At 37.5% G+C, this 14,684-nt stretch overlaps 1 protein-coding gene across 1 annotated transcript; it reads right to left on the bottom strand.

Annotated features, from left to right (window-relative positions):
- Positions 1-4,831: 4,831 nt before the first annotated feature.
- LOC110880430 (leucine-rich repeat extensin-like protein 5) lies at positions 4,832-5,569 on the bottom strand. Its single transcript, XM_022128952.1, has one exon. It carries the CDS (start codon positions 5,567-5,569, stop codon positions 4,832-4,834), a length of 738 nt encoding a protein of 245 aa, XP_021984644.1.
- Positions 5,570-14,684: the final 9,115 nt, after the last annotated feature.

The raw sequence follows: 14,684 nt of genomic DNA, 5'->3' as shown, positions 1-14,684 counted from the left end.
AGGGAAGATTATTTGTTCGAGGGGAGTTTGTTGGTGCTAAAGAAAAGAGAAGAGAAAAGATTAAAGAAGTTTTACACTGTCAGATACTTCAGAAAAAGCAGACAGACAGATAAAGACTGAAGACGTTGAAGACTCGACTCTTAAGACTCGTCAACATCCGAGGGGGAGTCTGTTGGTGCATACGTCTGTCGACTTCGTCTTGTATCGAGTCTTGCATTGTTCAGGGCACGAAGTTCAAGAAAACATGTCAAAAAGCTAATTTCGCATGAACTAGGTAATTCCGCACGAAATTACCATCAGGTAATTCCGTACGGAATTAGCATGTATATCCGTTTGAATTGTAATTCCGCTTGTACCTGATTTCGTTTGAATCGTTTGGTGCGGAATCAGTCAGCCTATAAATAGGGGTCAGGTAATTTCGTTTGAATTAATTCATGTATGTGTGTTTCCGAAGCCGAGGTGCTGCCGAAGTGTCATTTCGCTGTAAAACTGTGTCAAATCAATCAGAAAGACATTTAAAGTGAATATCTAGCTGAATCAATCTCAATATGTCTCTTTCCGCCTTTCATATTGAGTAGAACGCCTCTGAGCGACTCGTTTCGGTCGGTAAAACGATCCTACAAGGTTATTCTCCCAGAAAACCAAATTGGAACAACTCAAAAGGCAGTCAATATAAAGTTAAAGTCTGAAACAACTGATGAGTTACCAAACAACACTGACGTCACATTCACATCGTCTGACACTGATCATGAGTCTGAGTTAATAAAGAAAGTGTTCGATTAGGTGTTGGATAAGGATGAGGAGTCAGAGTCAAAGTCTGAATCTGAGAGCTCAAGTTCATCAGTTGACAGTTCGAAATCATCGGTCAATAGGGTTTACAATAAAGATTTTATGTTATCAAAAAATAATTTAAATGACGAAACAATCAAAGTGGCGTATACTTTGAATGATTCAGACAAATTATATTCCGATGACGAATTTCCAATTAAAAATGTGAAAATTGAAAATATTAAAACGGTTTTTAAATTGATACGAATAAAGTTTTCAGAAATAAAAGATAAAATGGGATTTTCAAAACCTAAATATACTTCAAGAGTTCAACAACGTTTAAACAAAAAGAAAGGTTTCGGTCCAGGTCATCAAAAGAAACCGAATCATAAAAGCAATTTCAAAAAGAAGGGGTTGGGTTTTGATGTTGAAAATAATCAAAATATTAAAGATTTTAAATCAAAAACTGTATTTGTTTCAGGAGCAAGTTCTGAAGAAGAGAAAAAGAGCTCATTCTGGAAGCAATCGAACAAAGTGTTTCTTGCAGAAAAACAGAAACATGAGAAGAATGAAGCTAATCAGAAAAAGGAGACAAAAACCTATTACCGATGCAAAAAAGTTGGTCATATCTCCTGGAACTGTCCAATGGCAACCAACATACAACAGGGAGTGTCTTCTAAACTCAAAGAGAAAATTGTTGATAAAACTGAACCACCAATGGACAAATTCAAAGTGCTTAAAAATTCTACATTTGAAGTTGGTGAGAGTTCAAAAAGGTTTTACAAAAGAAGAGTGAATCTTAATAACCACAAGTGGGTTGTTAAGAAATCAGATGTTAAATATGGCGATGAATCTGACTCGTCAAAGTCAGAGGAGCCACAAGTTAATCTAAAAAGAGAAAATTCAGTTCCGCCAATGGATGACGCAAACTTTCCACCATTGTGGGCTGAAAATTTCTAATCAAAAGTTGGAAAAGTGGAAATCTCGAATCAATTCTATTCTGAAAAGAAAGAATTTGATGTCGAAAAGGCTTTCTATGGCAATGTGAAACATATCTTTGGTAAGATGGTCGATGGTAGGCCCAAAGGGGTAAAAGATTTCTATGAATCAAAAAGGAATGTTCAAAGATCAAGTGAAATTGAACAGGTTACACCCAAAGCTGGTCAGGCTAGGGTGTCTGTATTCCATGCTTAAAAAATCCTGACTTGCCGGAACTCCCAGGTTGGTAATTGGGGAGTAGGAATCGGCATCTTTCTTGAGAAATTCACAACTGTGATATTTCGATTTACAAGTGGTATTGTTGATAAGAACTTACAAGTGTCATATTTCTTGAAAAATGTTTGTGTGAAAAACCTACAAGTGTTTGATTTTTACAAGTGGTTAAAGGAAAGGAAAAGTGATTGTTTTTACAAGTGGTTAATCAAGGTCATTAAATTGAACTTGATTTTACTTTCATACTAGTGGTTAAAGAACAATGTGATGAAACCCCATGATGTGTGAATTCAACAGAACTAATTTTCAGGAAAACCCATTTTGATTAAAACAAACTTAAGTGTTTTGAAATCATAATGGGAAAATAGTTTGTTGTCAGTGGGAGTTCTGATTGTTTACATCAAGTGTATGGCGAATTGAAGCAATTCACATCAGTTTGTCATTTTATTTGTACAGGTTATTGCGTTCATTTTCAAATTTTCCTTGAAAATCAAAAATTGAAACATATTTTTTATTTTAGGGGGAGTAAAAAATTTAGAAATTTTGAAAATTTGAAAAATCTAAAAACATGATAAAATCTAAAAAAATCCAAAATCATTAAAAACACATTTTTGATTTTTTCAAAAAAAAAAAAACTAGTCTGAGTTTTTGTTTTGAAAAAGAGGAAATGATAGTACATCAGTGGACTATCACAACATGCTAAAGAAATGTAAAGAAAAATGTTTTTAAACGAGTCTCACTGATGATGTGCCAGTAGACTTCGCACGACTAGTAGATTGAATTTGAGATATAAACCTAAATATCAATACTTACTTATCTTGTGGGGAACATCTCTCGGATATATGGGTAACCCCCGAAATCTTGATTCTGAGATACTAGGTCTTTATGCTGTTTGATATCTGGGGTATTATACCTAGTCTTCTGATGTTGCGGAAGCAATGGCCTAGACTTCGTATAATACTTTACGCGCTTTAAAAAGCTTACCCTCTGCATAAAAATTGAAAAATATCGAAAGATATGAATCAATTGCAGTTGAAGAAAAGATTCCCTAAAGGGAACACACCAAAAGTCGAGCCTTCATCTCTTTGACTGAACGGAAGTTCATACCTGAGCTCTCAAGGTCTCGCATTAACCCAGATACAGATATCAAATTGGTATACTCACCTGTAAGACTGAATCTAGGGAATTTTGATACTGGAGTATATTCAGAGGTGGAACACGCGAATAAGTTTAAGTCCTTAAAACACAAATTCGTATCTCGAATCGATTGAAACTTGTGTAGAGGTTTAAGTGGACAACAATACTGACAATATAAGTGAATTTGTTTAAAACTTAAAGTCTAAAAAGGTCAACGGTGTTAGTGATAAGCCTCAATAACTGATATGATCCTCTTACACAAACTCACAAAATATTGTCTGTAAATATTTCTTTATTGCATTTTAACATACTGCTTTTCATTAAACAAAAGCCCAAAAAGATTGTGTTTTTAGCATAAAATTTTGAAAAATCAAAAAGATTTTATTTCATCTTATTTTCGGCAACTGATGTTGAAAAGCTGTTTTTCAAAATTCCGAGTGCTAAACATGATGAATAACTGGTTTGGGAGAGTTTGTTTGAAATGAGAAATGATATTGAAATGATTAAATGGTTCATTAATTTGAAACAAAATTTGTGTGTTTTGAATACAAGTGGTTTATTTGAGAAATGTTAAACGATATCTACAAGTGGATTCTAAAATTGTTAAATTTTAAAATTTGTGAAATTTACTTTTGGGTAGAGTATATGCAGGTAAAAAACTTTAAAAGAGCGAAGTTTCGACTCCAGAGGATTTCCGCATAAGCATATGCAGATTAGAGCCAGATTTCTGATTCTGTTGCTACGGAGAGCCAGGAGACGTTACTGAACATGTGAAAGCCTGTAGATAGAAAATTCCAGACTGTGATCCCAGCTTATCGAAAGGGGGAGTCTGAAGTCGTAAGAGCCAGATACAGATCTTGGAATAGCGCTCGAGATATAAGTTGCTAATGCTGAAGAGTTTAAAGAATCAAGATATCTGATCAAGAAAATTAGAGAGAGGATAGTGCCAGATTGAGATTCTGATAAGAAGAAGAGAAAGATTGATGAGGATGCTTACAGAGAAAGACATTTTGGAGAGAGCGAGAAGACTGATCAAGACTGAAGACTCGACACACTGAAGACTCGTCATCATCCAAGGGGGAGTTTGTTGGTGCATATGTCAGTTGACTTCGTCTTGTATCGAGTCATGTAATAGAATAGACAGACCAAGACGTGTTGTACGAGAAAAACGGGAAACAGTCCAGAAGCAGTCGCCTCGCACGAACTGACCAGTTCGTACGGACAAGACTAGTTCATGAGGACTGGGCCAGGTCGTGCGACATGGGCCAGGTCGTGCGACCTGGGCCAGCTCGTATGGGTTGTTTGGTGCGACCTGGGCTTTCCTATATATAGTGGGTCTTGGGATTTCATTCGTAACTTGGAGAACTTTCTAATTCCGGTAGCGAAGCTCTGCCGAGGTGTCGCCAGCTCGTGTAATAGTGTTATATCAATACAATCGACAGTTAATCTACTTCTAAAGTGTATATCAAGCTGAATGAAGATCAAATCAATGAATTTCGCCTCTGATTTAGTCTAGAACTCTTCTGATCGACTCGTTTTGATCGATTCCCCGATCTTACACTAATAATCCCTCTTCTTTTCCCCTTAATGAGGTTTGCCAATCCTTTAGAAGACCGCGGCGACTTCTACGCTCTTTGTCTACCCTTTGTTCCACCTCATGCAACCTCTGGAGAATTTCTTGTTGCTGTGGTTGCTGGATTTGGGGTTGAGGCGGCTACTGCTGCTGAGGTTGAGGAGGTGGTGGGTATTGATACTCATATCCAGGGTACCTAGTTGGGTACGTAGGTGGAAAGGGCCCAAGGTAGAGAGCATTGAAGTTTGCTGCCTCTATGTACGGATCGACAGCAGGTGCATTGTTGTAGTTATAACCCGAGTAAGCTTGCTGCTCAAACGGGTTGTACCCAGCTGCACTTGGGTACGATGGAATTGGGTTTTCATAACCCATGGGTGGTCCAGGTGCGACTGGTGCGAAGTCGACTTCAGAAACGGCGTTTGGAGGCCCACCCATTTGCGGGTCTTCATAAAGCATAGGGTAGTTAGAGGAGTGTTGGGGGGTGCTAAAATGAAAACCCCCACGCACGGACATCCGTGCACTTCTTCTCCGCCTCGATGGTTCTAGAGGTGGTGGCTGCTCTGGCGCTGGTGGTGGCGGTGGCGTGACCGCCTGAAAATGTGGGTCCTCAGAAGGGACCTGCTGGTGTGGCGGCGAGTTGTGGTGAGGGGGAGTATACTCCCACTTATACGTGCTCCATCTTTTGGCCCAGATATCAGGGCCCCTGTAAGGCGAACCATGAAAAGATGATCCGCTGGAAATCTCAATGGTATGCGTCGGCGTCCCTGATGGCGGCATCTCAGGATCTGGATCATCGTCCACATCCATGTTTTGGTACTCGGGAAAATGGTCAGCTGATCCCAAAGGGTTTTGGCCATCTGGTTCTTCAATTTGGTTCATTGGGTTGAACCAGCTCTGGAAGTAAGGTGTTGCAAAGGAATGTAAGAATGGTGTGAGTTGTGGGACTCATCGCCCTGATTCAGCCAGAAGGAGTCATGGTACGATGGTGAGGAGCTAAGCGAAACAGAACGTCTCGCAGGCTCAAGGTAGGTCCTCCAGTCCTCATGAGGACTTGATCCGAGTTATGCAGAGGGTGTGCGCCGGTGAGATGGCCCAGCTTCATGATCGTTCCTAGTTACTATCGGTGCTTTTCCTCATCCTCCACATCCTCTCACTCTTTGTGGCATGTTTGCTTGTAATCCTGTCAAAACAAGATAAACAACAAAAAGATATAAACCAATTAAGATTAGGATTAATCCTTGGTCTTTTGCCTAGACTCGGAAGTCAAGGAATGTGCAACTGTGTCATTGAGGTTAAACACAAAAGGCTAGTGTTTAATTCCCTCAATGTTGGCTCTGATACCAACCTGTCACACCCTGATTTTTCCACGTATTACCGGTGGGCCCGGTGGGGAGTATCGTGACGTAATTGTCATCATCATAGTCAATAATCACAGTTTAACGCACAACGGAAGTCTTGTATGAAAATATTAATACAAATTGAAACGCAAAGTATAAATAAATATTATACAAACGGTTGTATGTGGATCCACAGGCGGATGTAAAACATAAAGTAAAATATTGTTCGACAGTCTTTATACACTAAGAACTTGCAAGATTCTTTAATTAGTGCCCAGGAGCTTCCAGCCAATTTCGCGTAGTACCTGCCACTTAGTCTTTTTGAAAAATACGTCAGTTTACACTGGTAAATACAATTGACTGACCCTTTTGAAAATATTTATGAAAATTGAATTAATTGCACAAGGCACAAATCTTTTATAACATGGAACAATTATATAAAATAATCTTGTATGCAGATTCACATGTTTGTCGTACGTTCAGGGCCCGAGATAGAAGCCGGGACAAGATTAATAGATACACCACTAGTATAAGCCCACAAGAAGTTATCCTCACGAGTGGGATACGATTTTACATACGCAACTGTCAAGTGTATGCCTACAACCAGTGCTTAAGTCGTGGCCATTTCAAATGAATGAGGCGAGGATATCCAGGACACGGTCATTAACCCCCAAATGCTTAAATCAAACAAAAGAGATTAAAACAGGTTATCTCAATGATTTAACCACTAATCGATTAAATATTCAATACCCGACCAAGCGGTAATAATTTACCGTATTCCAAGCCCGTATAAGGGAAAATAAGTTAAAAGTATTTACCTGAGCTTAAAATGTAAAATTTGTATTCTCAACCGTATATCCTACTCAACAAGTGTGGGTAGCTTTTACTGGACTCCTAATCTGGAACGAAGGTTTTAATAACCTATTAGATTACTAACGGGTCTTATTTAAGTTATAAACTTAGACCGGTTAGTTTAAAGAAAGGTTTACGGTACGGAACGCAAGATTAAGTGATGACCGGATTGGAATGTGATTTGAACCCAACAAGTATAAAGACTTGCATAAAATGGGTAAACTGAATACATTCTCGATTTTGAAGCAAAAATGATAAGGTTTGATCCGTTTTGGTTAATTTATGCAAACTAGTTACATAAACCATACCGAACACGTATATGGATAACGGGCAACCGGATAAGTCAAGTACAAGTTCCATAAGTTATTTAAAATATGTTGTGATATCAGTAGGATATCTACAATTATGCCCAAAACGAATTTAAAACCAATTTAAGCCTCGTAAGGGTATTTTGGTCATTTTAAGGTTTATAAAAGAGATTTAATAGTAAACTGAGGTTCTAGTCTAAAACATTCCGTAAAATTATTTACTTTATCAAGTTACATCTGTAAGATATCATACATATGTGAGGTTTACCATTTATGGCCAAACTTTGCACCGTAGGGGCATTTTGGTCATTTCACATATGCTTTTAAGGACAAGTTTGGAAGTCTAAGTTCACAACTTGTACTTACTGTAAAATATTAAAATTTATTTATAAACTCAGTAGGTACCAAATCTTAGGTGTTAAATATGGTTTTAACCCATACTATGCACCTATTTAGCGTAAAAGTCGGTAATTGGCGATATTTGAGATATTTATGGAATTCTGAGATTTTGATCAGTCTCGAATGTTCAAAATATTTTATTTTTCATATAACATCAGTAGGAAAAGGTTTGGTATGTTATTGATATGTAAATCTCATTTTATTAATGAAAAGGGCATTATCGTCAATTACCGAATTCATACAAGAACTTTATGTTATGGCCAGTATAAAATCAGACCAAAAATTCCAAAAATCCCTAAAAATTGTATCATAATAGTAGGTAATGAGTTTGGTGCCAAAATTTGGGTTTAAACATGATTTATGTTAAAAATGCAATTTAATTAACAAAAAGTTTCATTTTACGATATCTTGTATAACTTTAGTTTGAGACCAGAAACTGATGTCAAATTTATTGGACATACTTATAAATCAGTAATAAAGCTTTTTCTCCTCTCACATTTTCAAAAATCTCGTTTTTATAACATAAGGGCATAATAGTCCAATTTAAGCATATTAACGGAATCATGCAAATAACTCTGATTTCTATGGAACCATGTAGTATAACCTCAGAGGGTTATACTAACATATAATATGGTTACAAAGGAACCCTAAGGCATAACAAAACTAAGCTAATTCGGGTCAGAACTGAAAGTCAAAGCAAAAGTCTACTTTTGCAACTTTCGGTTGCGAACCGATCCTAAACTTAGAATTGTCGGGTTGAACATGTCTAAACATGTTCTTATGATATTTACCAAGTTATTAAAGTGATAAAAACTGATTTTATAGCTTCTACCTTATCAGTTATGAATTTTATTTAAAAAAACTGACCCGTTTGACTTTTATTTTAACTACTTTGACCCGACAATTGACTAAGTAAACCTGATAATCAGGAGGTGCCCTTTTGAGGGATTATCACCTACTTAATTACCAACACATAGCCACTTTCAAATCGAATAATGGCTAGACCGTTAGTGATTAATCACAGTCAAAGTATAATTACCATATCTTTGACTTTCGGTCATTAAACTAAATAAAACTTAACTACAGAAGCTAAGAACACTTACAAAGGTCCTTAGCACGAAATCTTGAACTTATAGAGCTTCCTTTAGGTCCAGGTTGCTCCAGAGGTAAAGAAGTCAAGTAAAAATGAAGTGTGCAAGTTCCACATGAACAAACAAGGCCCTTTATATAAGAAATTGAGGTTCTAGGATCATTGCAGCTGTTATGGGGAGTCACCAGATGTTAATAAGTGTCCCCATGGCAGTAAAAAACCATTTGCACAGTCCCTGGTATCGAAAACTAGCATGCAATGGCGGTGGAAGGGCTACAACATGTAGTTGTCCGGTGAACTGTCGCTGGCAGCTTGGTCGCGGCCCGCGAAGACTTCAGCGGTGGCTTACGCGCCCCGCGAGGACCCTTGATTCCGGTAAAAATTTTGTAAATTTTGCATTTTCAGTCCTTGGTCCTTTTTTAAGTTTAAATAACCTTCGCTTGTGCACTATTAACCCCCATAGTTAACTTTTAAGAGTCTTGGGTCACAAAATAAACACCGTTAAGCTCCCTGTTAGTTACGGGATCACCCGAAAGGTCTTATTTTCAAATGTTGATGCATTTGATCCCTATTTCTTGGAATTACCACTTAATTCATTTATATGCATCGAAACTCCATGAAATCAATATCCAACATTCTTGAGAATATAATAAAATATTACAATGCTTCGGGATCGTTAAAAGGTCACTCAGAGGTAATATTTAACATGTTGACACGTTTAACCTCTGTGCTTTGTAAATTCAAAATTTTTAAGCACAAACGGCTTCTTGCATCAGATATTATACTCAACAAATAACAAGAACATCGTGCAAGGTTAATCAGAGGCACAAGTTTGGCATGTTGACACTTTTGATCCTTCCACATACATCTTTTTACATGATCAGGGTTTATGACACATGTCATCACTGTATTGGACATGATTTTGCGAGGCGTTACATGGAGATCTTTCCAACTGTTGTGAGGAAGTAGCAACAGTGGTTTGTTGTGATTTGTGTGTTGTCACTGGGTTAACTTCTAGGATCTCATCTTATAGAAGGCCCATTCTAGTGGGTTTGGTGGGCTTGATGGATTTTTTTCTTGGTCTTTTTGGGGGATTTTGTTAGTGGGGGTTGCACAGTAGTGGTTGTGCTACTGTGTTCACCAAGAGCAGTGGGCTCGACAAAAGAAGTCTTAGGAGCAGATGTGGACTCATCCAAAATTTGCTCAGACTCCTCTGTTTGTGTTTTAGAAACTTTTGACTCTTTAGCCATAAGGCGAGTAAATGTTTCAGAAGATAGACTGTTTATTTCAAAAGGTGTTCCTTGTTCTAAAACTTTTGCATTTTTTTTTTGGAATTTTCTGTTGTAAATAATAGCTTAAGAACCTAGGAAACAACAAGAAAGCCTGTGGCTTCTTTTCTTTAACATTTTTCAAATTATTGACCAAATCAGCAAACAATGCTTGGGAGTAATTGAAATCACTTTTGGACAAAATAGCATACCCCAAATATTGAATTTTTAACGGAATTTCATTGAAAGAAGATGTTTTATTTGAAACACATGTGAGAAGGGTATGAAATAAAAATTTCATAGGTGGTGGAAAATTGCCTTTTTTGCATTGTTGCCTTGGACAATTGTCCATCATACCCTCTTTCGATCAAATCTAGTTGATACTCACTCTTAGGGAATGAAGTTTTACCTGCTAAACCATTTGTCTAAAAAAACCTCTGAGATGGTTTGTGGAGTTATGGCTTCCAAAATACCTCCTACTTTTGATGAAATTTCCCAAAGCTTTTTATCTTGAACTTCAAGCTTAGCATTTGCCCAGAAATCTCGTAGGGTATCTTGGTAAATTGGTGCATTACAGGTAAGCAAAGTTTTGTACTTTGAGGATGATAGGGCATCAATGATGGAATGAAAGTCTGTATTTTTGCTTGTTTTTTTCGAAAGTACAGAGATAATTGTGTGGATGTTTGATGATGAGAGCCATAATCAGAATGAAAAATCGCAAATGACTGAGTGAGAAGTGAAGAAGAAGAGTGTAACCGCTCTGTAGAAACTTTGAATTCGATACGGTGGTGAAAACTCTGTTTGGGGGTTTTATCAGGGTTTTTTTTAAGGGGAAAATTGAATTGCTGACGTGGCAGCGGTTTCAAAGATCAGACGGTTAACATCTACCCACGTAGCAACCTCTGATGGACGTTAGTGGAAGATAGTTGTTTGGAAACCACTGATGGACAGTATCAGTGGTTGAGAACAGTGACTAATTTTTGTCTATCAATGGATAGACATCAGTGGTTGAAACACTGATGTTTAATCAACAGTGGACAACAATCATAAGAAGAAACAGAGGTTGTCTTTCAGTAGTGGGTGAATTTTCAACAATCAGATGTTTGAAACAATCAATGGACATGGACAGACCTTTAAGGATTTATGAAAACATTTCATTTTAACTATTTTTAAGGATGGAGTTTTGATTTTCTGAAAACATTTTAATGCTTTTTATTCATGGAAAAACAAGTTTTGCTTGTTAATCCATGTTAAGCATGCCAATTCTAGAGATCAATCTTTCAAAGGTGGATGTGTCTAATGCTTTTGTTAGCACATCTGCCAGCTGATTTTTAGTTGGAACATGATGCAGAGAAATCAAACCTTTTTCATAGCAATCCCTCACAAAATGATGTCTGATGTCAATGTTCTTGGTGGTTGAATGGGAAACTGGATTTTTGATGATATTTTCAGCTGCTCAACTATCCAACATGAGTGGAGTCTTTAAAGCCGTTATACCAATATCCAGCAATTATTTTGAAGCCACAAAAGTTGGGCTATACAGCTTGCAGCAGCAATATACTCTGCCTCAGCAGTGGATGTGGAAACAACTACTTGCTTTTTTGCTTTGCCAAGACACCAAGCAATCGCCTAGGAATCGACACCCTCCTGATATGGACTTCCTTGTGGTGTTTCATCCAGCAAAATCACTGCCTGAATAACCCGAAAGCTTAACATTCCCATTAGCAGGATACCAGATACCATGTGTGGGAGTACCTTTTATGTATCTGAATATTCTTTTCACAGCAATGAGATTAGATAGCCTAGGTGCTGACTGGGATCTAGCACAGACACATGTTGCAAACATGATGTCTGGCCTTGATGTTGTTAGGTACAAAAGAGACCCAATCATGCTTCTATATAAGGTTTGATCAACCAGTTCATCTTTTTCTTCAGACATGACAAACTTTGTGGTTGCCATGGGTGTACTACATGGTTTACAATCATTCATATCAAATTTTGTTAAAAGATCTTTTACATATTTGCTTTGATGAATGAAAGTTCCATTTTGCAATTGCTTAACTTGGAGACCAAGAAAGCATTGGAGTTCACCCATAGCACTCATTTCAAACTCTGTTGTCATGAGTTTTCTAAACTCTTCACACATTGAGTTACACGTGCTTCCAAAAATGATGTCATCCACATAAATTGGGACAATCATCAAATCTTTTCCTCTCCGTTTTATAAACAAGGTTTTATCAATTTTACCTCTTGTGAAACCAATAGAGATTAGAAAAATGGAAAGAGTTTCATACCAGGCACTTGGTGCTTGTTTCAAGGCATACAAAGCTTTGTTTAACTTGTAGACATGATCTGGATAAAAAGGATCCTCAAAACCAGGAGGTTGACAAGCATATATCTTTTCTTGAATTTTGTCACACCCCGATTTCCACCTGGCTCACCGGTGGGCCCGGTGGGGGATTACCGTGACGGAGTTGGCAACAATATAGTCAACCACACAATTATATGAATGCACAGCGGAAGCATAAAGATAAATATATTTCAACATTTAATGTAATACCAAAGTATCACCATTGTTGAAATAAAATCCACAGGGGATCATTAATAAGATAAAAATAATTGTTCAACAGACGTAGGCATCTTAAGCTTGCGAGACTCTTTATTGATGCTAAGGAGAGATATCCAGCCAATTACGCTTAGTACCTGCATTTAGTCTTTTTGGGAAAATACGTCAGTTTACACTGGTAAATACATTCAACTGACACTTTGGTAAAATGTTTAATAAAATTGATTTGAATGCACAAGGAACAAACTTTTTATAACTTGGGATAATTTATAATTAAATCTTGTAAAGAATTACATGTTTACTATGCGTTCGGTCGCCCGGGTCGTGCCGGGTTAAAGTTTAATAAACACACCCATAGCATAAAACCGTGGCGGGAAAGCCAACGGCTATACCTTTATAATTATGGACATAATGTCGGGTGTACGCCTACACCCGGATGTCAAGGTCGTGGCCATTTCGTAAAATGCTGCCAAGGATATCCGGGACATGGTCATTAAGCTCCTAAAGGCGTAAAGCCAACAAAACAAATTTTTAAACGGGTCACATTGATAATACCCAACTACTAATGAGTTGGGGTCAATTGCCCGACCAAGCGGTATTTTAAATACCGTAACCCAAGCCCGTATAACGGAAAATAAGTTAAAAGTATTTACCTTTGCAAGTATAAATCCTTAATCGAATAAATTGCAAATAACTTTTACCGGTCTCCTATTCTGGAACGAGGGTTTAAAATAACCTATTAGAATCCTAACGGGTCTTTAATTTAGCCGTAGCTTAGACCGGTCAGTTTCAAAGGATAGTTACGGTTTAATCGCGTGAAAGGCGAAAACCGAGAATGGAATGTGATTTGGACCCAACAAGTTTGAAGACTTGTTTTATATGGGTATAATAACCACACTCTGGATTTTGGGGTCAAAACAATATGGTTTGACCCGTTTCGGCTAGTTTATGTAAACTAGTTACATAAGCCGAACTGTGCACGCAAAAGGCGTAACGGGTAACCGTAAGAGTCCTACACTTGTTTCCTAAGTCAATATGCTTTAAAGAGGTTATGGCACCAGTAGGATACCTTCCATAATGCCCATAACGAGTTTAAGTTCATATTATGCCCCGTAGGGGTATTTCGGTCTTTTTATAGATTATAAAAGAGGTTTCTAAATTCTACAGGAAATCTGAGTTTTTCGAACAGTTTATAAAGTTCAAAATACTCTATTTATTATTTAAAATCAGTAGTAACTGGATTCGGGTCAAAAGACCTTGTAGAACTCAAGTTATGGCCGAAAAGGTATATTCGGTAATTACCGAACCGATGCCATAACCGCAGGTTATGAGCAGGCTAAAAATAATTAAAAATCTTTAAAATCCCAAAATATTATTTTACATCAGTGTGTAAAAGGTTTGGTGTCGAAATCTGGGTTTAGATAGGCGTTATGCTAATTGCGTTATTTAATTACTAAGGTTTCCGTAATTTGCGCGATTTAGCATAACTCCTATTCTGGACCTCGGATTGACGTGAAATTTCAGGGACATGTTTAGAATTCAGTAACTAAGGTTATGGTCCTTTCACATGTCCAAAATTCTCGTTTTAAATTGAAAAGGGCGTTACGGTCAACTTTTAAGCATTTATCGGAAAGGTGTAAAAGACTCGGACAAACAACGAACCGGTCACCGAGGGTCATACCACCATGTAACCTGGTCCTAAGAGAGTCCTAAGGCATATCTATATCTCACCATAACGGGTCAGAACTGAAGTCAAAGCAAAAGTCAAAGTTTTGCGACTTTCGGCTCTGAACCGGGTCAAAACAGTAAATGGTCGGATCAAACAAGCTTAGACTAGTTAATATACTTATTATCATGTTTTATGAGTGTTAAAACAGGTTACACACCATCTACATTACTGATTATGCATAAAATCGCAAAATAGCATTTCTGTTGACTTTTTCTAAGCACGTTTGACTCGACATTCGGACTAGTTAGAGGGGGAATCAGAGGGTGCCCTTTTAGGGGTTTAAAGCCCACATGATTACCAACATATAACTACCTTTGATTCGACAAACCACTGGACCATTTGTGATTTATCGCAAAGTCAATCGTTAATTACGACGGATTGACTTTTAAGCTAAACTATGCAAAAACTAAGCCACAAAAGGTTGGGCATACTTACAGAAGCTTGG

The sequence above is a fragment of the Helianthus annuus genome, chromosome 2 (assembly GCF_002127325.2).
Source record: "Helianthus annuus cultivar XRQ/B chromosome 2, HanXRQr2.0-SUNRISE, whole genome shotgun sequence".
In the NCBI taxonomy this organism is placed as follows: domain Eukaryota; kingdom Viridiplantae; phylum Streptophyta; class Magnoliopsida; order Asterales; family Asteraceae; genus Helianthus; species Helianthus annuus.
The sequence above is the reverse complement of the archived record's forward strand: the minus strand, read 5'-3'. Positions and strand labels throughout refer to the sequence as shown.